General features: G+C 44.4%; 1 protein-coding gene across 1 annotated transcript in view; it reads left to right on the top strand.

The window, feature by feature from the left end:
- Positions 1-218: 218 nt before the first annotated feature.
- Positions 219-26,164, top strand: part of LOC124716446 (notchless protein homolog 1) — a 93,648-nt gene continuing 67,702 nt past the window's right edge. Inside the window, exon 1 of the mRNA XM_047243175.1 lies at positions 219-655. Within this exon, the coding sequence (XP_047099131.1) occupies positions 515-655 (141 nt within the window). The 5' untranslated portion in view covers positions 219-514. The remainder of the gene's footprint in view (positions 656-26,164) is intronic.

The following is a 26,164-nucleotide window of genomic DNA, read 5'->3' as shown; positions in this document are numbered from 1 at the left end:
ACACCTCCCTCCCTCACCACTATTGCTCGGCTTGCTCTGTGCATGCACGAATCTGGCAGCTTGGGGTAGCATCTTACTACTTGCTACTACTGCTCATACAGCAAACAGCCACGCTTCAAGTAGCCAGAAGCGGGAGAAGGCACTGCTCTTACGCGAATTCAGCTCTGCTCATGCGCACGAACCCGCTAGCAACTTCTCAAACGAACCACTCTTCTTCAGTAGTCCCCCGATTTGCGTGGTACTTCCATGTTGCAATGAGGTTTGAACCTCGCTGGGTAGTAGAGAAGTCCAGTAGTAGCTTTACAGTTATGTACTTTGGTAATGTGTTGTCAACAGAAGCACGTGTGTCGCTTTGTTTTGCCATGTGGAGATGGGTGCGGGATGACACTCGTGACGCAACTTGTGTCGGCAGGATAATTTCACAAGTTTGAGAAATAAGTTAGCTTGTGACAGTATCATTGCAGACCGATTTGTAATATTGTTAAGTGTAATTTGTAAACTTTTTTAAATACAAATGGAGCCAAAAAGTGAGACACGTATGATTTTAACCAGATTTAAGTCTGAAACCGGAGAGGTTCTGGGAAATCTGTTGGACCTTCCAATAGATATAACAGTAGATAAATTGCAACTGATCTGCAACGCTCTTCTGAAGCAAGTAAGTATTGTTCGTGATTCTTTATAATGCAACGAATGGCTCTGTGGATAAAGGCGTAAGCTGATGTTGACAAACGCTGAAAAGTGACTCGATTGATTAGCTGTAACTATTTTAATTCTGCTGGATTTATAACACTAAGTTTTTGTATCGTTGAATGACAACAGCATGTGCAGTTTCATTGGGGGTGTCAGGTTCATGTTAATTTTGGCGGATGGGGTGAGGAATTCAGGAAATAGTGTGGAATTCTTTTAATGTTCATTTTCGTATAAGTAATGTTTGTGTACTCCACCAGTTTTTAACATAATCAAGCACAGACTCTCTAATTCTTGTAGGCCTACATGCGTAATTGGTCTGTTTGGCACTCTGTCTTCTATAATAAGTCACCTATTACAGACAAGTTGTGGGCTACACTAGTAAACTTGTAAGTTTTCGTACGGTAATAAGAATCTGAAGTTCCATAGCTAGGCTGCCCGATGTGGCCGAGCAGTTCTAGGCGTTTCAGTCCAGAACCGCGATGCTGCTACGGTCGCAGGTTCGAATCTTGCCTCGGGCATGGATGTGTGTGATGTCCGTAGGTTAGTTAGGTTTAAGTAGTTCTAAGTCTAGGGGACTGATGACCTCAGATGTTAAGTCTCATAGTACTTAGTCATTTGAACCATCCATAGCTAGTTAAATGCGCTGGTTTACATTAATATTGAAGCTTAGTACCTTTGATTTGATCTTAATTAACATTATAACAGTGGAAACGGTAACACTCCTAAAACATTAGGAAGGGGTCCTTTGACCCCTAATGAGACAGCTATGCATTATCGATCCACAACATGAATGAAGTTGGACCAATATATTTTCCATTGAGCTAAATGTGACCAATTTGTGAAGTTCCTAACAGTTTTTCATTTATTTCATTGTTTTGAAACAGTGAAATTTAATATTGAGCATAGTTGCTTTTCTTCTATGTTTAATGTTGGGCATAGGCAGGTACTTTCCATCTATGTTTTCTGCATACAGCTTTTGCATTTCTCTCAGATATCATAGGACACTTTGCTTATACAATTTGAAACATTTTTCGTTTTTTCAATTTGTTAGGTCCTATAGAAACTTCTTCATTGGATTAGCATCCTTGCTCATGTCTCACTCTTTTTGTTGTTCTCCATTTGTTAGTTCATTCACCAGCTGTGGAACAAATGCTGTATCTGCAGATTATTTTCAATTATTTGAATGTTGATGATCCAATTTTGTTATTGCCATGGCAAGGATGTTACAAGAGAGATGCATTGGCCATCTGCTGCAAGCAACTTTGGTTGAGTGTTTCATTGATTTGATCTACAGTGTCCACACCATACTTTGTAGTGTTATAAAAGGTAACAATTCCAGGTTTCTTCTTTCATTCTTTGCTCACTGCTACCTCAGAATGCAGTGTGCAGTTTGGTACAATGTAAGAGCATCTCCACAACATCCATCTTCTTCACTGTTTCCCCTTTTTTTGTGATGCAGTTGAAGATATTCCAGTGAATCTTGTTCATTGTCCCCACCAACAATGTTTTCTTCTGTTGAAGTTTCTTGGTGAGCTGAAGGGATGCCTAGGAGTTTGTTTGCAGTCACATTTCCACCTTGGTTTAGAAATGTTTTCAGTGAGGCAAGGAGTGACTTACTCTCCCAATGGCTGTTTGTTTGAGTAGAGTTTTTTCTGATCCAGGTGTGGAAAGGAATTGCAAATTATTTGGAATCCACGACTGCAGCTGCCAAAAATTTGAATCTGTACTCGTTAAGTTTGTGTAGAATATCAGCTGTGTTATTTTTACCAGGCATATAAAACTGCTGATAGATTTGTGCAAACTTGTACCATATTCAGAAATGAGAACAGACTTATCAGCAGGAATGCATTGAGTTCATGATGACTTCTCATCATACAAAAGGGGTCTGATACATTTGTTGCATATTTCTGTTGTCATTTTATCCCTGAGATAAAATTAAGCCTCCAATAATGCAACCAAAACTCAGCTGAGGAAATACAATCTTGTAACAAAAGAAGCTGTTAGTGGTACGTGATACTAGTCTTTGCCCCTGTGGTGTACTGAGATATCCCACAAGAAAAGTTTATGACAGTTGATACCAGAAGTACCCTGGACACCCGTCTGTAGCAGGAACATCAATGCACTCAACTCGGTCACTCTACCCACGAGAATCACGTCTCCTGTAGTGGCAACGCCACCATGAAGAGAGATGCATGCTTAAGTAAATGTGTACGAGCAGAAATGGTCCATTGTAAGTTGTAAGCCTGTCTGAGTCTTGCTATGGAGTTCATGCAGAACATTCCAAGTCTCTAAGTCATCAGGTGAGATAGAAAGATTGACAGATAGACAGGCAGTGTTAGTCTTCAGGAGAAACAGAACGGTGAATAGAATTATGGTATATGGACAGAGACAGCCTGCATACAGATTTAACTGAGGACTGTTAGTTTGGAACTGTTCTTCTAATGGTACATCAAGACAGAAGGTTAATTTTCAGAGGAAATTATTTAGTTTGTGTTCATATAACTATAGTCAGCACAGGGACAGATAGACTAAACCTGTTATGCAATTGCTGTTACCAGAGTTGAGAAATATATTTTATTATTAACTGTTCTGTGTGAATTCATTGTGTGTGCATGTGTACGTGCACGTGACTGACGCTTGAACAACAGGAAACTGACATATATCGAGACTAGAAAATAGTAAATTGATAATGGCTAGTCACTAGCCAAAATCTGGATTTGCCAAATAAAACCTGCAAAAAAAGGACGATTGATTGCTGCACTCTATAATTTATAAATTTGTAAGACGATCATCATCTGAATCTGCTAGTCCACTTCTGACTCAGTATCTGAGTCCTCCAGAAATGCAAAATCTTTTATCTAATGAGACTACACTGATGTGATATTAATTGAAGACACCTATTAAAGGCAAAGAAAATCCACTCACTTATGTGGCAGGTAACGAGAGCAGCATATGAAATACAATGGAAAAGTTACATTACAGTTGCATACATCATTGTTTGAGGCAGCAGTTGTTGGCCAGAACAAAATGAAACACAAGTATCTTTGGGATTATAAGAACATTAGTATTCTGAAAAAGGAGTTATGTCAGGGGTCACTTGACCCCCCACCCCAACCTAGAGCAGCATGGGTTACATTTTGTTTGTCACACCCAGATAGGACCAAAGGATAATAGAGTGGACACTGGAGCTTTTGTTCTTGCCTTTGCGGAAAATGTTTTACCTAAGAAACTGAAGGGCAGGATTTATGGGTGTGATATCAAACACTATTTTCATCGTCCTATTGGACATTTTAGGTGCCATAGATTTGGACGCATATCCTCTCATTGTACTAATGAGGCTACGTATGAGATGTTCAGAAGTGCTACTCATGAGGACAGACTTTATGAACAACTCCCTACACGTATAAACTGTCCAGAACAACTCCCCACAACTTTATGAACAACTCCTTACACATATAAACTGTCCAGAACACCAGCCCTGTCGTTCACCTACATGTTCAGTTTTCAAGTGGATGAAGAAGATCCAAGAATATGAAGTCTTATCAAGAAAAAGTTTGACTGGCTACATCAAATTCTGCAAACATTGTGTCAATATCCACACTTGGCCCTTTGACATTGTCTCAAACAGGAACTCTTGGCCCTAGCCAGATGTCAGTGCAGGAGAGGACATCTGCTCCTTCGGCCCCCAAATCCACAGCATCGGTGGTAAGAATCTCATTGGTGCAGCTGGAGGCATCTCATCCTCTTCGGCATCTCCAGGAAATAGGACAACTACCGAGGTGCCCCCCTCACAAGATGAAACAGACCAGCATTCTGCCGTCAGGTGGCTGAGAGCAACAGGCAATGGACAATAGATAAGAACTTCATCTTCTGTTCCAAAAGTCAAGATAGAAAAATCCGCACAGAACTGAAACTTTGCAGGGAAAAGAGGGAAAACTTGAAAGTTTAACTAAGTTCTGCTGCTCAAGTCAGTCTGGCCCCCATCTCCCTTGAGATCTAGTCAATTAACTGATGAAGAATCACACATTCAGTTGTAGCACAACTCCGCAGCAAAGTAATTTGTGCCTTCTCTGATCCTAATCTGATGTTCCTTCTACATTCACATCTACATCGATACTCTGCAAATCATCCCGAGGTGCACGGCAGAGTGTACGTCCCATTGTACCAGTTGTGAGGGTATTTTTCTGTTCCATTCACATATGGAGCATGGGAAGAATGACTGTTTGAATGCCTCTGTGCATGCAGTAATTATTCTAATCTTATCCTTACGATCCCTATGCGAATGATATGCAGGGGGATGTAGTATATTCCTAGCAGCCCATAATCTACAGTATTTCCGAGCCAGAGCGAAATTTTGATACTACCCCCTCCCAAGTGAGCGTTTGAGATAGGATGTCAAAAAGTAAAAAGAAAGATCCATTTTTCAAAAATATGTTCATTTTGTAGCTCACATCTTTCTGAAGAGTTTGATGTATAAAACACATATGTTCAAGGAAATGTCAGACGTGTTATTTGGTCTTAAGTGTGCCAAAGTGTGGTGGCATGCCTCTTCACACAGCGTTCTTCCATCACACATCACTGTATTTCATTTTGTGGAATTCAAATGTGTATATTTTGTAATGGAAGCCATCAAACCTACGTTCGGCACAGTGGAAATGAAAATATCCTGTGGTGCTTCTCCCAGTTGGCTGGACATCCTATCCCCTTAAAAAAAGAAAACCTCATCATTAACACTGGGTGGGGTTATTTGTGACAGGGAGAGTAAGAAATCTTCAGAAAATTTGCACTCTTCATTGTATATTAACTAATAACTTTCTCTTTTTTGTGATGTAAAATTAAATATAGGAGACATAAAACCAGTAAAGACAGGAGATAAGCAAGACAGTACATATTTCTTCAGTCGTTAGGTCCTAGCATTTTTTTTCTTTTTCATCTTGCTACTTTACACGGTGTGCTTTCCTTTCTGCAAAGGACTCTATTACCTCATCGAAGTTCATGAAAATGTTTTGCTACGTGAAAAATCAAAATGTCATTGTCTAATACTGAAAAGCTGTTAATAAGGATAGTACACAAGATTGTTGTGGTTTCGTGATTTGATTACATCTTGTCACTGACTGCTAGATAAAATGAATTAGGCCTTTCTAACATTGCAGCAATTGTTGTTGTTGTTGTGGTCTTCAGTCCTGAGACTGGTTTGATGCAGCTCTCCATGCTACTCTATCCTGTGCAAACTTCTTCATCTCCCAGTACCTACTGCAGCCTACATCCTTCTGAAACTGCTTAGTGTATTCATCTCTTGGTCTCCCTCTACGATTTTTACCCTCCAGCAATTGTAACACATGCCAAATAAGTGAGACTGTTTTGGCACAAATGGTCATTTTTATCTGCCTCACTTACATAACTAATACGACATAGTGTAATTCACAAAGTACCAATATCAAATGCCTATTAGCCCTACTACAAGCAAAATGTTTTATGTTAAGAAATAGTTTCACATTTCATTCAAATTCTCCAGTTTCTCAAGCGTTATATTGAAAAGTGGTGGTGGTGGTAGTAGTAGTAGTGGTAGTAGTACAAAATTTGTATGTAAATTTGGAATCGTCAAATTCTTCTATTTAATTTGTGTGATGTATCCGTTCCATCTACATCTGCATGATTACTCTATCCACAGTAAAGTGCTTGGCAGAGGGTTCAATCAACCACCTTCAAGCTGTCTCTCTACCATTCCACTCTCAAATGGCGCACTGGAAAAATGAGCACTTACATTTTTGTGTGCGAGCCATGATTTCTCTTATTTTATCATGATGATCATTTCTCCCTATGTAGGTGGGTGCCAACAGAATGTTTTTGCAATCGGAGGAGAAAACTGGTGATTGAATTTTCGTGACAGGATCTGTCTCAATGAAACACACCTTTGTTTTAATGATTGCCACTTCAGTTCATGTATCATGCCTGTGACACTATCTCCCTATTTCGTGGTAATACAACACAAACTGCCCTTCTTTGGACTTTTTTGATGTTGTCTGTCAGTCCCGCCCAATGTGGATCCCACATCACACAGCAATACTCCAGAATAGGGTGGACAAACATGGTGTAAGCAGTCTGTTGCACCTTCTAAGTGTTCTGCCAATGAATCACAGTCTTTAGTTTGCTCTACCCATAACATTATTGATGTGATCATTCCAATTTAGATTATTTGTAATTATAATCCCTAAGTATTTAGTTGAATTTAAGGCCATCAGATTTGTGTGACTTATCACATAATTGAATTTTAGCGGATTTCTGTTAGTACTCATGTGAATAACTTTACACTTTTCTTTATTCATGGTCAATTTCCACTTTTCACACCATACACATATCTTATCTAAATCATTTTGCAATTCATTTTGGTCATCTGATGACTTTACAAGATGGTAAATGACAGCATCATCTGCAAACAATCTAAGACGGCTACTCAGATTGTCTCCTATGCCGTTAATATAGATCAGGAACAATAGAGGGCCTATAACACTTTCATATTGGATACCGGATATTACTTCTGTTTTACTCTGACTTTCCATCTATTACTACAAACTCGGGCTTTTCTGACAGGAAATCATGAATCCAGTCACATAACTGAGGCGATATTCCATAGGCACACAGTTTGGTTAGAAGACACTTGTGAGGAACGATGTCGAAAGCCTTCTGTAAATCTAAAAATATGGTATCAATTAAAAATCTCCTGTTGATAGCAGTCATTATTTCATGAGTATAAAGAGCTAGTTGTATTTCACAAGAACAGTATTTTCTGAATCCATGCTGACTGTATGTAAGTAAATTGTTTTCTTGGAGGTAATTCATGTTCCAAAACCCTACTGCAAATCGAGGTTAGTGATATGGGCCTGTATTTCAGCAGATTACTCCTATTTCCCTTTCTGGGAATTGGTGTGACTTGAACAATTTTCCAGTCTTTAGGTATGGATCTTTCTTTGAGTGAGCAGTTGTATGTAATTGCTAAATATGGAGCTATTGTAGCAGCATACTCTGAAAGGAACCTGACTGGTATACAATCTGGACCGGAGGCCTTGCCTTTATTATGTGATTTGAGCTGCTTTGCTACACAGAGGATGTCTACTTCTATGTTTCTCATCTTGGCAGTTGTTGTTGATTGGGATTCAGGAATATTTAGTTCATCTTCTTTGATGAAGGAGTTTCTGAAAACTGTGTTTGATAGCTCTGCTTTAGTGGCACGGTCATCAGTGACTCCTTCCTCGTTCAAACAATCAATCTTATCATAATTAATTCTGCAACTATTCCTGCCACTATCAAAACTTATTCTGCAGTTAACGTTACAAACCTTGCCAAAAATCACTGGTTAAGTTGTCCCACATTCATTCTCTGGTTAGATGTTGTTATGTGTTCGTACAATGCGTTTTCCATGCCTACTCCGAGAGTACAACTTACGTGGCTGGTAACTAGGGACTGTACAACTGGCACTTTGTAGTGTAGCGATCTGGCAAAAATTTTCTGTCAAAATTTCATTTTCTTCGATACACCAAGAAGATAATGTGTAATCTTTCTTACGTGCTATTCTTGCTAGTCATTTATTTCCACCCAGGTAGTCTGAATCTATGGATTTCAATAATAATTATAACAACGCTTATCATTTGCACACCCAATCGATATTGATAGACCAACATTCACTGGAGACTAGGCACTTTGTGAAACAAGGTTTCTTTCTTTAAGAATGTGAATTTGGCACCCTTTGAATTTGCCATCCGGTGCAGATACCCTTGTTTGCCACACCCCTTATGTCTATCTTCAAGAGTCTTCTAGTTCAGTTTCTTCAGTATCTCTGTGACATTCTCCCACGTATTGAACAAACCTGTGCCCATTCGTGCTGCCCTTCTCTCTGTACATTCAATGTCCCTTGTTAGTCCTGTCTGGTATGGGTCCCACACACTTGAACAATATTCTAGAACCAATTTCATGACTGATTTGTAAGCTGTCTCCTTTGTAGACTGATTGCACTTTCCCAGTATTCTACCAAGAAACCAATGTCTACCACCTGCTTTACCCATGACTGAACCTATGTGATCATTCTGTTTCATATCCCTACAAAGTGTTACACTCAAATATTTGTGTCAATGGAACTGTAATGGTTACCATCACCACCTGGCCAAACTCCATTGTTTAGTGGCTACTTACTGGCCATTTGGTGTGGTGCTCCAGGAGATTGTGGTTCTCAGAAGTATAACTTATTTGCAGAGAAGCAACAATTTTTATTACAGTCTCTGTTGCTCAGACTGACTATACAGAACAATATATTAAAGTTTAATTTAATAGGTACTCTGTAACATGACAAATTCCTTCGCACCAAACAGTCTTGGGTTTCTGTGGAAATTTAGTCTCCTGAATACTATTTGCTGGTATTTTGGCATAGGATGCTATGTTTGTAAGTTTTCTGGGGTCGATCAAAGCGTCCGATCCCACCCGTTGGCTTTGACCCGTGACGTAAGGCTGTTGTGGTGTGTGACGTCACGACGGCTCGGAATTTAATTTGTGAGAGTGGCGCGTTTGTAGGTGTCGTTTTGATGCGATCGATGGTGCCCTCTGGTGGTGTGTTAGGTGAGGTTTTTGGTTTAGTTTGCGAGTGTGGCGTTGTGTGTGAATTTTGGTAAATTGCTTTTTTTATGTCTTTGGTAGGTATGGATATGACTGACAGGATCAACAGTTTTCGGTTGTCGGCTATGATGGGGGACAGTGCTTTGTCTCTAATAAAATTTCTTCAACTATTCGGATTTTTGGATGAAGTTGCGAAGTGTTCAGTATGTCGTGAAGAAATAAGGCTTACTTAAAGTTCTGGTGTATGTGGAGATGTCGTAAGGATAACAGGTCAAGGGAAGTGTTCGATCCCAATGTGTGGCTGTGAATGTTGGTATTGGTATCGGGAGATGTTTTTGTGTTGTATAGGTCAAGGGAAGTGTCCTAATTTATGGGATCGGGAGCTGCTGTTGAGCTATATAGGTCAAGGGAAGTGTTCAATCCCAATTTATGTGATCGTGAGCTGCTATTGAGTTATATAGGTCAAGGGAAGTGTCCGATTCCAGATGATATTGTGTTTAGTGGTATTTGGGGAGTTTTGTGATGTCGCTTTTTTTCGTCGTTTTGCTTGGTTTTGTATGGGGGTGGGTGTCTAAATTTATTTATATTTAGTTTGTCCCCACCCAAAAACCCCGTTTCCCGCGCTTGTCCCGTTAGTGTCATTAGGCTTTTTGTGGAATGTGTGTGTGTTTGTTTTTCAATGTATTTTCGTCCTCATAATGTGTACGTAACGACTTTATATGTGCCTTATTGGAATCGTGGTTTATGGCCGTTTCCACCATATTTGTGACATCACGGGTCAAAGTAGACGGGCGGGATCGGACGCTTCCGTATTTCCGTTTTCTGAATATGTAATTTTATGTTACTGGACGTACAGTTTTTTGCCACTTACAGATCTTATTGATATTTGACAAAATATGTGCGCAGCATTCTTAAGGTAGCTCTCTTGTTATAGATCACAAAGCTGCAGAAAATGTTACTGTCAATGCATTGTCTTGTCGTTAATATACAGCATGAACAACAAGAATCCCAACACACTTGCTTCTGTTTTAGCTTTGCTGTGTCTAATTAGCTGGCCATACATGAACAGTATTTAGGGGAAGGTCATAGATGTTTCTGATGGGTTCTGCAAACCTTCCAGACACTGTGTGTCAGTGGAGACATGACCTGCAGGCCTGTACATGCAACTCTGAGAACTGGAGACCCTGGCTCTCCAGCTTGTCACAAGTGCAGATTTTTTTGGTGGGCAACATTAAAGAATTCCGTGAATTTTCATGTGATAGCGAGTATAGTGAAGGAGTGGACCAATGACAGCATTGAAAGATTTCTACCTGTGCCGTAGAATACCTTCTTTTAGGAAACTGACACATGGAACATTAACTTAGACCCCCCTGCGGGTTTGGGGGTAAGAATAGGCCCTCGGTATTCCTGCCTGTCATAAGAGGCGACTAAAAGGAGTCTCAACTATTTCGGCCTTTAATGTGATGGTCCCCTAATGGGTTTGACCACTCCATTTCAAAATTTTCCATTAGTGCGTACCATTGTGGGAAGGACGCCTTACGTGGTGCATTATATATCCATCTTGCCCTACGATCTGGCACACCCGATATTGTCATGGAGTTGGACTTACACAGAGCTTCCGCCCACATTAGCTGTAGTGTGTTCCGGGTAGCATACATTCTCTCCATTGTGCACTTCCATCTTTGCTCCCTTTATTAATGGATATTTGACACCCAACATCCAGCACGGTAGCCAGTCCGTTGTGGTGGGGTTGTCATGTACCCTCTTGGTGGTAGCCCCCTGACTACACAGGGATCGCACTGCTGATACCTGAGCTGCTACCTCCCCACGTATGCCGAGGAGTAGAGTAGATGCCTATCCCTCTGGGGCATCAGGACACCCGGCAAAGGCCATACTGCCAGGTGGCCTTTGCTGTGGCTGGGTGGCGCCCGTGGGGAGAGCCCCTGGTCGGAGTGGGTGGCATCAGGGCGGATGACCCGCAATGAAACGTGGTACATCATCTCTCGCTGGTGGGCCTCCACCAGCAGTCTCTTAAGCGATTGAGGTCTAACCTGAACGGGAAGAAATTTGATCCAAGATCATTTCCCTCCCTGGCCACTCCCTGGGAGGAACATATGGCAAAGAAGGCAAATCATTCACCCCGGTACCTAGTCTGTACGCGAGTTGATGGTGAATCATTTATGTCAACCAAGCCCCAGTTTTTTGTGGAGCATATAGAGGACAAGTTTGGGGAGGCGGAGGGCTTGTCTAAAATGCACTCTGGGTCAGTTCTAATCAAGACAGCATTCTCTGTCCAGTCACGGAGGTTGCTCGCTTGCGATAAGTTAGGGGATGTTTCAGTTAGCATCACACCCCTAAGAGTTTAAACATGGTCCAGGGTATTATATTCCACAGGGATCTTCTTTTGCAGTCGGACGATGAACTACGCGCCAACCTAGAACGACGAGGTGTTCTTCGTCCGGCGCATCCGTTGGGGTCCGAGGGATAATCAGGTAGCCACCGGTGCCTTCATCTTGGCCTTTGAGGGTGATGTCTTACCCGAGAAGTTCAAGGCGATGGTTTACCGCTGTTATGTGAAACCATATATCCCTCCTCTGATGCAGTGTTTTAAATGCTGGAAGTTTGGGCCTATGTCTTCCCGATGTACTTCCGGCATCACGTGTCGAGATTGTGGACGTCCTTTGCATCCCAATACTCCATGTGCTCCGCCTCCCATCTGTGTTAACTGCGGAGAACACCATTCCCCCTGCCCGCCAGACTGTCGGATATTCCAGAAAGAACAGAAGATAATGGAATATAAGACCCTGGACCTCCTGACCTACTCTGAGGCTAGGCGGAAATATGAGAGGCTCCATCCTGTGCCAATGACGTCGATCTACGGCACTGCTGCAATGACGGTTCTCCCATCTCCTGTGTCGTCCCATACGGTTGGCTCTGTGATTGGTCAGAATCCACCAGCTCCCTTGATTGTGGGGCGGCATGTCACTCCCTGTTGCTCCTGCTCCATCTACTTCAGGAGCAACACTCCCCACCCCCAACCATCGGGGACACCAGGTCCCACTTCCCAGCCGGAGAAGAGTAAGACTTCTTCAGCTACTATCGCCAGTAAGGGGTCCCTTGGGGACCTCCCTTCGCAAGTTCCGACAAGCGGAAAAGCGGGCACCCACAAGTGGCTGAAACAACCACCAGTCGCGGGTCGTAGGGCCTCACGGTCGTCGTCTGTCCCTGAGACTGGCCCAGTGAGGCCCTCCGAGCCTGAACCACCAAGGGCACAGCAAGAGAAGCAGAAAAAGAAGAAAGTCCCCAGGAATCATGACATTGCGGTGGCACCCGTCCCACCGCTTCCTACAAGCTCTGCGTCTGAAGATGAGGTGGAGATTCTGGCGTCCGCTGAGGACCTGGATCTCACTGGTCCCTCAGACGCAATGGATAGCTCAATCAGAGGCATCAGGTGACCCAGCTGCATAATTTGCCTCCCCAGTCCCTTCACGCCTTTCTCAGCCATGGATAATATCATCCTCCAGTGGAACTGCAGCGGTTTCTTCCACCATTTAGCTGAGCTTCGACAACTTATCAGTCTTCACCCTTTCTTCTGCATTGCTCTTCAGGAAACTTGGTTTCCAGCTATGCGAACCCCCGCCCTCCATGGCTATCGGGGTTATTATAAGAACCAGGCAGCTTATGAAAGGGTATCTGGTGGCGTCTGCATCTATGTTCTTCACTCTCTTCACAGCAAGTCTGTCCCTCTACAAACACCTTTAGAGGCTGTCGCTGTTCGGGTATGATGCCACAGGCTGTTACCGTTTGCAGTCTTTACCTTTCACTGGAGGGTGATGTCGCACAGCATGTCCCGGCTGTGCTGATAGCCCAATTGCCACCACCTTTCTTGTTACTCGGCGACTTCAATGCCCATAACCCTCTGTGGGGTGGGTCAGTGGCAACAGGTCGAGGCGCCACCGTGGAGCGTGTGTTGGCACAGCTCGATCTTTCCATTTTAAATGATGGTGCCTCCACACATTTCAGTGTGGCGCGTGGCACGTACTCTGCCACCGACCTTTCGATCTGCAGCCCTAGCCTCTTACCTTCTGTCCAATGGAGTGTGCATGACGACCTATGTGGTAGTGACCACTTTCCGATCTTTCTGTCACTGCCGCAGCGTCACTCATCTGGGCGCCCTAGCAGATTTGCTATGAATAAGGCTGACTGGGACTTGTTCTCCTCCATTGCCGCTATTGAGCCTCTCTCTAATGACACCATTGATACGGTGGTTCACTCGGTCACCCCCGGCATCGTTACTGCCGCAGAATCTGCCATTCCCTGTTCTTTTGGGTCCCCTCGGCGGAAGACTGTGCCTTGGTGGTCGCCTGCGATCACCGATGCGATTAAAGATCGCTGGCGGGCGCTCCAGCGTCACAAGCGGCACCCATCTTTAGAAAACCTCGTTGCCTTTAAACGGCTCTGTGTGTGGGCCTGCTGCATCATTTGCCAACACAAGCAGGAGTGCTGAGAGCGATATGTGTCCACCATTGGCCTCCATGTCTCTCCATCGCAGGTCTGGGCCAAGATTTGACGCCTCTATGGCTATTGGACCCCTGTCAGCATCCCTGTGCTCTCACTGAATGGAGCAGTTTGTACTGACTCCGACGTAATTGCCAACTGCTTGGCAGAGCATTTTGCTCTGAATTCCGCTTCTGCGAATTACCCACCGGCCTTCCGCTCCAGTAAAGAGGGGATGGAACATTGGAGCCTTTCATTTCGCACCCACCATCCTGAATCCTACAATGTTCCATTCAGTGAGTGGGAATTTCACAGTGCCCTAGCCACTTGCCCTGATACTGCTCCTAGGCCAGATCGCATCCACTGTCAGATGCTGAAACACCTTTCAGCGGACTGCAAGTGACGCCTCCTCGACCTTTACAAATGTCTCTGGGTCGAGGGTGAGTTTCCGTCACAATGGCAGGAAAGCATTGTCATCCCCATTTTGAAACCTGGCAAGAACCCTTTGGAGGTGGACAGCTACCGCCCCATTAGCCTCACCAACATTCTTTGCGAGTTGCTCGAATGGATGGTGAGCCGGTGATTGAGTTGGGTACTCGAGTCTCTGGGCCTCCTGGCTCCGTCTCAGGATGGGTTCCGTAAAGGCCGCTCTGCCGCCGACAATCTGGTGAACCTGGAGTCCGCCATCCGTACGGCCTTTGCCCGCTGTCAGCACCTCATCGCTGTCTTTTTTTGACATGTGGAAGGCGTACGATACGACGTGGCAGCATCACATCCTCTCTACACTTCATGATTGGGGTCTTCGGGGTCCGCTGCTGATTTTCATATGGAATTTTCTGGCGCATCGTACCTTTCGCATGTAAGTCGTGGCCTCCCATAGTTCCTCCCAAGTTCAGGAGAACGGGGTACCACAGGGATCAGTCTTAAGTGTCTGCCTGTTTTTAATTGCAATTAATGGGCTCGCTGCGGCAGTGGGAACGTCTGTCTCCGCTTCGTTGTATGCTGACAACCTCTGCCTCTACTGTAGCTCCATTGGCATTGCCGCTGCTGAACGTCAGCTGCAGGGCACTATCCGCAAGGCGCAGTCTTGGGCTGTAGCACATGGCTTCCAGTTTTCGGCTGCCAAGACGTGCGTTATGCATTTCTGCCGGCGACACACTGTTCATCTGGAGCTACGGCTTTACCTTGACGGCGAACTTCTTGCTGTGGTGGAGTCACATAGGTTTTTGGGGTTGACTTGGCTGGCTCATATTCGGCAGCTTAAACAGATGTGTTGGCGGCATTTAAATGCTCTGCGATGCTTGTGCCACACCAGGTGGGGCGCCAACCGATCTACCCTCTTACGGCTCTACCAGGTGTTAATCCAATCCCGTCTGGATTATGGGAGCCTGGCTTATGGCTCAGCACCCCCATCTGCGTTGCGGGTGCTGGACTCAATCCTACACAGCGTGATACGACTTGCCACTGGTGCCTTCCAAACTAGCCCTGTAGACAGCATACTTGTGGAGGCAGGTGTCCCTCCACTGCGGTTATGGTGCCAACATTTACTGGCTGCTTATGCTGCGCATGTTTGTAGCTTGCCCGGGCATCCTAATTATCGTCTCCTATTCCCGCAGTCAGTTGTCCATCTCCCAGAACGTCGGCCCCGGTCGGGTTGTACGATCGCCGTCCACGTCAGAGAGCTTCTCTCCGGGCTTGGGGTTTTCCCTGTTCCACCTCCTTTCTGGGCCCCTCTGCATACACCCCTGTGGTGTGTGCCTCGCCCTTGCCTTCGGCTCGAATTGGCACAGGGCCCGAAGGACTCAGTCCCTCTGGAGGCCTTCCGCCGCTGCTTTTATTCCATCCTAGCCACGTATCAGGGCTCTGGCATGTTTTACACTGACGGTTCGATGGTTGCTGGTCGTATCGGTTATGCTCTAACTCTAGGGGACCATTACGAACAACGATCCTTGCCAGCTGGCTGCAGCGTTTTCACTGCTGAGCTGGTCGCCATCTTTCATGCCCTAGAGTATATCCACTCCTGTTCAGGTGAGTCCTTTGTAATCTGTAGCGACTCCCTGAGCAGTTTACGAGCTATCAACCAGTGTTTCCCTCGCTCTCGTCTGGTGATGGCTGTCCAGGAGTCCCTCCATGCTCTTGCCCATTGCGGCCGCTCTGTGGTCTTTGTGTGGACCACAGACCATGGTGGGATACCCGGCAATGAACATGTTGACCGCCTGGCAAAAGAGGCCACCAGTAAACCATCTCTGGACGTTGGCCTCCTGGAGCCTGTTTTGTGAGCCTTCTTACGCCACAAAGTTTTTGCGCTATGGGACGCTGAATGGCGCAATCTGACCACACCCAATAAACTTCATGCTATTAAGGAGCCGACGACTGTGTGGCGGTCGTCCATGTGAGCCAATCGCGGAGATGCAGTTGTCCTTTGTCAGCTCTGCATTGGCCACACCCGGCTGACGCACAGTTATTTACTGCGTCAGGAGGATCCTCCTCTATGTCGCTGCGGGGCGGCTTTGACTGTGGCCCACATTGTGTTGACCTGTCCCCTCTTAGCTGTGGTCAGGCTGACATTTGCTCTGCCTGATACGCTCCCTGCCCTTTTACCAGATGACACTACCATTACAGGCTTCGTTTTGCGTTTTATTCGGGCAGGGGGCTTTTATCATTTAATCTAAGTGTTTGTCCTTTTTGTGTTGAGTCTGGCATTTAGCCTATGGTTTTAGACTGAGTTTTTAATGTGTTTCTCGGTGGTCGGCTTTTCCTTTTTTTGTCTCTATGGTCGGCCAACCACTGTCACATTCTGTGTGATTTAATTCGTTTTGTCTGGTCTTTGTCTCAGTTTCTCTTGTCCTGTGTCGTCTGTCATCTTTTCCTTGTTCGCTTTTATTCTCTGTGGGTGTTTTTAAGTTTTGGAAAAAGGGACCGATGACCGTAGCAGTCTGGTCCCTTTAATCCCCCCAAACCAACCAACCATTAACTTAGACAAACAAGAATGTAAAAATCAGTCTTATAGAGAGATGATTGAATATTTTTTATGTGGTATTCCAACTGTGGACTAAAGTATAATAAAATCTAAGATTCAAATTTTGAAATAAAATTTCAGAAAAGAAATTCTTCATTTGTGTGACCAAATTGTTGTAGTTGCTTAATAATTACTGATGTTATTTTAAATCTTTGCAACTACAAGACAATGTATACCTTGTCACCAAATGTGTTTTGTTTGATTGAAAGAAAACATCATCAGTGACCTGTAATGAAACAGTTTACATTTGTATTCACTTTCTTGATCTAAAAACAGTTCATTACAAAATATGTTGATTTTACTTATGGTCTTTTATGTCTGATTTTCGTTCACATGAGGAAATGCTGTCCAATTTCATGTTGTGTTTCACATCAAGAAATGTATAATTCTGGCAAAGGAGTGTGGGGTTAAGTGGAAAACAGTGCTGCCTAATGATGGAATACCTTAAAAATGTGCAAGCGGATGACATTTCTTGACATGAGGAAAAATCGGCTGTTAAGTGCAGTAAATAAGACCAACATTGTTTCTTAACTCTTTTCTGAAGTTTCTGAAGCAGTTTAAATCTATCTTTCCAACTAGATGAAAATGTGTATTTTGTTACCAGAAGCATTTCATTTGACTGAGATGATGTTTTATTTCAGTCAAATGAAACACATTTGGTGACAAAATACATATTTTCTTCTAGTTGGAAAGATAGGTTTAAAGTGCCTTCAGAAACTTCAGAAAAGAGTTAAGAAAGATGCAGGCCTCTTCAAAGAAGTGGAAAGGGAGGGGGGATGAATTGTATCAAATAACTGTATGGCGAGTGCCAATAAAATATTGATTGCACTGTGTTCATTTATTGTATTACCCATAAGTGTGTTATGTCCTTTATTATTATTATTATTGTACTTTACAAAGGATCAAGAATGCCCTGTTCCTAGCACATTGAAGCTTCACAGTCCTCAGAGGAATGCCCACAGTTCTGAATCAGGTCCATATATATATATATATATATATATATATATATATATATATATATATATATATATATATATATATATATATATATATATATATATATATATGGAATATTGTCTTTCGGAAATCCATTTTTGACCAATTCTGCGCAATTTTTCTGTCAAGAAATATATGAATACATAGTGTAAAAATTGTCGGCGATGCCACAATTTTTTTCATATTATGGTCCATTCTAACTTCTTGTCAGTGATAGAAACAAGTTTCATAATCCAGAAATGTATGGCAATAAAACGTCCTAACACTGCACTGTGCAATGTACCTTTGATGAGGCACCACAGTCATAGGTCCATGGATGAATCGTGAAAATCCTTTGATTTACAGTGCACTTGAAGACACCTGGCCTCTGGGCAGATTTGAAAGACTAGAGACAAAAGATGGTCCCTGCTGGTTAGATCGGCAGGCCAGTTCCGTCAAAAATATCCATGTAAATGGCCCATGGTTCTGTCCTGTTTCAGAAATCTGCACCTGTGTGGCCAGCTATTAAGTGGTGAGGTAACATCCAGGAGAAGACAGCTAGTATGAACATAAGTTCCAAATGGACCCTCGGTGCATTCAATAGAAAGAAATAGTAGAGGCTTGCATAGCAGATGTATGGTAGATACGGCAATTGCCAAATGTGAAGTATAGGAAATATGTACCAGAAGCATGTTGATAGTAACTTTGGTGCCAGACAACCTTTACATAGCAGTAACATGTATTAGGTTTTAGTGAGAGGTATTTCGATAAGATTGTGGTGGGGTTGTCGTTGTTCTTCTGTGGATAAACATGTTTCATTTAGCAGCTCCTTATAGCCCTTCCGTGCAGTAGTTGCTGTTTCTTTCCAGAGACCATATAACATGATGTGCCCCACAACTAGGTATAGTCAGTTATTCTTCTAAAATTGTGCTGGCAGATTGCATGTGTTCGAAGAATGACATGTTTTATTTTAAGTACAAGTTTTTTTTGCACTCTTTGTTTATTTACTCATAGTGTTAAGTCACACAACAAGCTCGTTTTGATGATTTGTCAATGTCGAGTGTACATCTTACATGGTACGACTGGTCTGTACGGCATCTTGCAGTGTAAATGTCGGTTGTCTTTTTGTTATGATACAATATTGTTATTTGTATATTTACTTTTTATTTGTGTGACCCTGTAAAGTAGTTTTTTCACTGAAGCTGTCAGAAAAGCTGTTAACAAATAGCTTTACAAGATCACGAAAATAAAAAGTAAACATATAGATAATGTGATAGTATCATAAGAAAAGACAACTGACATTTACGCTCTATAATGCCATATGGACTGTGCTATACCAGCTGAGAAGTACACTTGATAGTGACAAACTGCTAAAACGAGCTTGTTGTGTGACTTGTCACTGCCAATAAATAGATATATAAATAAATAAAAAATAATAAATAGTGCAGCAGAAAACGTGCACTTGAAATAAAATGTTCTTCTAAACTTGATCCAAAGTTCCTCTATTTGCTCCTGCCCACTAAATGTTTCATTTTCCTTCTTGAGAAATAACACTATTGCCTCTTTATCTTGTTTACTTAATATACAAATCTTTATACTTCTTTTAGTTGCCCTGCGCACTTTAGCATTCATTATTGCTGTAACTGTTTCATGCTCACAGGTACCAATTTCATTGTGAAGATCCTCATAGAGATAGGTCTGTCAATGTGTTGGAGTTCTCTGGTGGAGGTTGGTGGACAGGCAAAGTCACAAGCAGCTTCATGATGCTGAAACCTTTTATTTACTTCTCACAGTTCATAATGGTAGGCTAATGCCCTCATCAGGCGGGTACTGGGTAGTGGGCATTGAACCCACAGACCACGGTGCATGATTCGTAAAAGAGATGCAGCCAACAGTCCCAACACGTAGGTCAGCACGGTGACGAGGTGATCTTACGACGTGTACATTCTCAGACAACTGGTGGCACTGACTCAGCTGTGAGATGATGTGTGCCAGTCATACTCAACCCTGAATGAGATTTACTGGTAGATGGCTTCAATGTGAGATGGCAGAACCTCAATTGGACCTTCTGCCCATCGATGCTGCACCTGGACCACTTGGCAGTTTCTTCTTTAATGACCTCGTTGTCAACAGGATGTTAAACACTAATCTCCTCCTCTTGGCAGATGGTCGTGCCAGGATGACGGTCATGTGGTGGTGGGACACAGTGGACACAGACTCGATGACTCACTGATTTGGTCGCAGTCTGGCCGGATGCCAGTATTTTTATGTGCCAGAGGGGGTTCATTGAGTGACTGCTCCAAATGTCACGCGTGCCAAAGTGTACTCTTCCTCTCTCAGAAGAATTTGGCTGTGTGAATTCTTTCTGCAGTTGCACCTGAAAGTAGTTGACTTTCACAGTTCTTCATTTCAGAAACATTATCTTAGTCACTGACTCATGGTATTCATAGGATTCCATTTGCAACAGCTCAGCTGCTTCCTCACCGGTGCTGACACTAATGGTATAGGCTTGCCAAGTGGAAGGCCAGTAGGGACAGGATCTGTGTGACTCTCTGCTTCATTTGGCAGTAGACAGTGCCTATTGTTAGGCAGGACTCGGAAAGGAAGGTCTGATGGATAGGACAGTGGATAGGTGGTATTCTTGGATGTGGTTCCAGCAGTGGTGGCAGGTTGGCAAAAAGAGGGACCAGTTGTGCTGCAATGACTGTCATTGATTATTAGAATTCTTACTTGTAGCTATAACCATAGCCTTTTTATAAATGTCCCTGGTCATAGCTTGTGCAGATAAAGGTTGCCAGGACTGCTACCAAGAAGAGCCAATGTGAGCATACCCTTAGGAAGCATTCATATTTATCTGCCATCTCTTCCCAAGTACATTCATAATATGGGTATCTCTGTGTGGAACAGATCCCGAGGCCATATTTATCAGCTTTGTAGGATATACTGTGACTAACTGGGCCTGACACTCTGGCAAGTGTGAGGTAGTAAGTAATGCTAGGAAATTCCTGTCCAGTGTTGTTAGGTCCCTCCATGGTACTAAACTTGCCTAGGTATTTCTCAGTGTAGCCATGAGTCCATAGAAAGTGGCATAGGCAACATGCAGTACAGCTGGTTGTTCCTTAATTAATATAGATGAGCAGAATTTGGATTGTGGTCTTCAGTCCAGAGACTGGTTTGATGCAACTCTCCATGCTACTCTATCCTGCGCAAGCTTCATCTCCCAGTACCTACTGCAACCTACATCCTTCTGAATCTGCTTGGTGTATTCATCTCTTGGTCTCCCTCTATGATTTTTATCCTCCAGCAGAAAAAATATCATAATTTTATAATACAGCATTAGTAGTGTGCTTCATGACACAGTCACATTGATTAAATATCTAGGCATGGTGATGCAAAGCAGTATGAAATGGAGTGAGCACATAAGGACGGTACTAGGGAAGACTAATGGTAGACTGTATTTTGGGAGAATTATGGTTAGTTGTAGTTCATCTGTTGAAACCCATTGTCGAGTATTGCTCTGGTGTCTGTGATCCTCACCAGGTTGGATTAAAGGGAAACATCAAAGCAATTCAGAGGCAGACTGCTAGATTTGTTATTGGTAGGTTCAGTCAACATGTGAGTATTATGGATATGCTTTGTGAACTCAAATAGGAATCCCTGGAGGGTAGACAATGTTCTTGTCGCAAAACACTTTTGAGAAAATGTAGAGAACTGGCATCTGAAACTGACTGCAAGACGATTCTATTGCCTTCAATGTATTGTTCACGTAAGGTTCATGAAAGTAAGATAAGAGGAATTAGGACTTGCACAGAGGCATGTATGCATTTCTTTCCCTCCCTTTCCCCCCTGCTGGCCAGGGGGATAGAATAGGCCCAGGGTATTCCTGGCTGTCATAAAAGGTGTCTAAAAGGAGTCTCGCACCTTTGGACTTTAAGTCATGGTCCCCTGTAGGGTTTGACCTCCATTTTTCAAAATTTTTCCAAAGAGCGAGCCAGTTGGGGAAGGGCGCCTTACATGGTGCATTGTGTCCATCATGCATTGAGATCCTTAGCCCATTTTCTTGTCATGGCATTGCAGTCCCGCTCATCCTCCATCTCTTGAGTGAGGACACCTTCCTGGGTGCGTTTTCCTCCACCCTATGCAGTGTGATTTTCTGTTCCAACGAGGACCATGGAATTCTTTGCACCTCATGTCCAGCATGGTAGCCAGTCCATTGTGGTGGGGCCACCATGTACCCTGTTCGTTGTAGCATTCTGACTACACAGGGATCACTCTGCTGATGCTTGTGCCGTTAACTCCCCACGTATGCCAAGGAATAGATGCCTGTCACCCTGGGGCATCGGGACTCCCAGCAATGGCCATCCTGCCAGGTGGCCTTTGCTGTGGCTGCGTGACACCCATGGGGAGGCCCCCTGGTCAGAGTGGGTGGTATTAGGGTGGATGACGCGCGATGAAGCGTACCACGTCATCACTTGCTGGTGATCTAACGCCAGTAGTCTCTAAGTGTTCCAAGCCTCAGTACAATGCAAGGAAGTATGATCCTGAATTGTTCCCCATCCTGGCCACACCATTGGAGGAATGCCAGGCTAGGATGGCAGCAAACCATATTCGCCCTGGTACCTTGTATGTACAAGAGCTGATGGGGACTCCTTTGTCTTGATGAAGCCTCAGTTTTTTCTAGAGCATTTAGAGGACAAGTTTGGGGAGGTGGAGGGCTTGTCCAAAATGTGGTCAGGGTCAGTCTTGATAAAAACGGCATTGTCTGCCTACTCATGGGCATTACTCGCTTGTGACAAGCTGGGGGACGTTTCCATCACGCCTCATAGGAGCTTAAATATGGTCTAGGGTATTATATTCCACAGGGACCTTCTATTGCAGTCTGACGACCAGCTGCATGCCAACTTAGAGCGACGAGGAGTTCATTTTGATCGGCGCATCCATGGGGGTCCGAGGAATAATCAGGTTGCCACCAGTGCCTGCATCTTGGCCTTCGAGGGTGACACATTACCCGAGAAGGTCAAGGTGATGGTCTGTCACTATGATGTCAAGCCCTATATCCCTCCCCCAGTGTGGTGCTTTAATTGCTGGAAGTTCGGCCATATGTCTTCCCGTCGAGACTGTGGACGTCCATCCCATCCCAATACTCCATGTGCCCAGCCTCCCATCTGTGTCACCTGCGGAGAGCATCATTCCCCATGCTCACCGACTGCAAGGTTTTACAGCGAGAAAGGAAAATCATGGAATACAAGTCCCTGGACCGACTGACGTACACAAAGGCCAAGAGGAAATTTGAGTGCCTACATCCTGTGGCTATGACCTCTTATGCTGCCGCTACAAGAACAGTTGTAGCCCCATCAGTTCCGCAAGTTCCAGTTGGCTCTCATTGCTGGAAGACTGCACCTGCCCAATTTCATGGTGGGAGGCTCTTCCCTCCCTGTTGCTCCTGCACCACCTGCCTCGGGAGCACTGTGCCCCCAACCAGTGGGGACACCAGTCCCCACTTCTCAGCTTCTTCAGCACCTTTCGCTAGGAAGGGGACCCTTGAGTCACACGCTTCCCAGGTTCCTGCTCGTGGGAAAGATGACACCTGACAATGGCTGTGAAGTGCCCAAAAGCAGTCGGCCGTAGGGCTTCACGATTATACTCAGTCCCAGAGGCTGAATCAGTTAAACCCTCCCAGCCAGAGAAACCAAAGGATCAGCGACAGAAATCCAGAAAGAAGACCCCCAAGACCAAGGGAATTGCAGTGGCACACCACCGCTGCCTACAAACTCTGCATCTGAGGATGAGTTGAAGTTTCTGGCATCTGCTGAGGATCTAGATCTTGCCAGACACTCAGACACAATGGGTATAGCCTGCTCAGGAATTAAGTTGGTTGCAGCAGGTGACCCTGAGGCATAGACTGTCTCATTGAATGTTTCATGCCTTCCCAGTCTCATAATCATGTCATCCTCCAGTGGAATTGTGGCGGTTTTTACCACCACCTGGCTGAGCTGTGGCAGCTGTTAAGCTTTACACCTGCTTTCTGCATTGCCCTCCAGAAAACCTGGTTCCCAGCAATGTGGACCCCTATCCTTTGTGGCTACAGGGGATATTACAAGAACAGTAGCGAATATAATAGTGTGTCAGGTGGAGTTTGCGTTTATGTCCTGAACTCAGTATGTAGTGAACCTGTATGCCTTAAAACTCCTGTTGAAGCTGTGGCTGTCAGGATACGGATGATGCAGGAAATAACTGTCTGCAAAGTATATCTCCCTCCAGATGGTGTGGTACCCCTGAACGTATTGGCTGCACTGATTGATCAACTCCCTAAACCTTTCCTACTTTTGGGAGATTTTAACACCCATAACCCCTTGTGGGGTAGCACCATGCTTACTGACTGTGGCAGAGATGTCAAAAATTTACTGTCCCAACTCGTTATCAATGGAGAGACGTCTACAGACGTTAAAGTAACCTCTGGCGTGCCACAGGGGAGTGTTATGGGACCATTGCTTTTCACAATATATATAAATGACTTAGTAGATAGTGTCGGAAGTTCCATGCGGCTTTTCGCGGATGATGCTGTAGTATACAGAGAAGTTGCTGCATTAGAAAATTGTAGCGAAATACAGGAAGATCTGCAGCGGATAGGCACTTGGTGCAGGGAGTGGCAACTGACCCTTAACATAGACAAATGTAATATATTGCGAATACATAGAAAGAAGGATCCTTTATTGTATGATTATATGATAGCGGAACAAACACTGGTAGCAGTTACTTCTGTAAAATATCTGGGAGTATGCGTGCGGAACGATTTGAAGTGGAATGATCATATAAAACTAATTGTTGGTAAGGCGGGTACCAGGTTGAGATTCATTGGGAGAGTGCTTAGAAAATGTAGTCCATCAACAAAGGAGGTGGCTTACAAAACACTCGTTCGACCTATACTTGAGTATTGCTCATCAGTGTGGGATCCGTACCAGGTCGGGTTGACGGAGGAGATAGAGAAGATCCAAAGAAGAGCGGCGCGTTTCGTCACTGGGTTATTTGGTAACCGTGATAGCGTTACGGAGATGTTTAATAAACTCAAGTGGCAGACTCTGCTAGAGAGGCGCTCTGCATTGCGGTGTAGCTTGCTCGCCAGGTTTCGAGAGGGTGCGTTTCTGGATGAGGTATCGAATATATTGCTTCCCCCTACTTATACTTCCCGAGGAGATCACGAATGTAAAATTAGAGAGATTAGAGCGCGCACGGAGGCTTTCAGACAGTCGTTCTTCCCGCGAACCATACGCGACTGGAACAGGAAAGGGAGGTAATGACAGTGGCACGTAAAGTGCCCTCCGCCACACACCGTTGGGTGGCTTGCGGAGTATCAATGTAGAATGTAGAATGTCCTCTGCCTCTTGAATACTGGGCCGCCAGACATTTCAGTGTGGCTCATGGTATTTACTCGGCCATTGATTTATCAATTTGCAACCTAGGACTCCTCCCATGTATCCACTGGATGACCTGTGTGGTAGTGACCACTTCCCCATCTTCCTGTCACTCCCCTGGCATCACTCCCACGGCGCGTCATGCCCAAGGACGCCTACCCAGATGGGCGTTGAACAAGGCAGACTGGGTAGCCTTCACTTCTGCTGTCACCATTGAATCTACCCCACGTGGTGCCCTTTCCTTTTACCACCTCTACTTGAGGTCCATTCAAGTATACCTCTATGATGTACACCACAGCTGAAGCTTTGTCTGGAACATTTGCATGGCCGTAAGGGCACGGTTGACCCCGCCGCTCTCTGCTGTCACTTCCTCTCGATTGTTGACGGGTTCCGCGGCTCTGAAGTTGTTTACAGCGGCGGCTCAATGGTTGATAGTAATGTTGGCTTTGCCTGTGTCCACAAAGGCCATATTGAACAGCTTTCCTTGCCCACTGGCTGCAGTGTATTCACTGCAGAGCTTTTGGCCATATCTCGTGCACTTCAGTACATCTGTTCCTGTTCTGGTGAATCGTTTCTTCTCTATTCTGACTCCCCGAGCAGCTTATGGACTATCGACCAGTGCTACCCTCGCCATGCTTTGGTAGCGAATATCCAGGAGTTCATCTCTGCCCTGGTACAGTCCAGTTGTTCAGTGGTGTTTGTGTGGACCCCAGGACACGTCGGAATCCCAGGTAACGACCTTGCTGACTGGCTGGCCAAACAGGCTATGCAGAAACCACTCCTGGAGATGGGCACCTCTGGAACTGACTTGCATTCTGTCTTACACTGCAAGGTTTTTTTTTGGCTGTGGGAGACGGAGTGGCATAACAGTATGCACAACAAACTGTGTGTCATTAAGGAGACTGTGAATGTGTGGAATACGCGTGGTGCTACCCCAGAAGGGGTTATGGGTGTTAAATCTCTATTT

The sequence above is a fragment of the Schistocerca piceifrons genome, chromosome 1 (assembly GCF_021461385.2).
Source record: "Schistocerca piceifrons isolate TAMUIC-IGC-003096 chromosome 1, iqSchPice1.1, whole genome shotgun sequence".
Lineage (NCBI taxonomy): Eukaryota > Metazoa > Arthropoda > Insecta > Orthoptera > Acrididae > Schistocerca > Schistocerca piceifrons.
The sequence above is the reverse complement of the archived record's forward strand: the minus strand, read 5'-3'. Positions and strand labels throughout refer to the sequence as shown.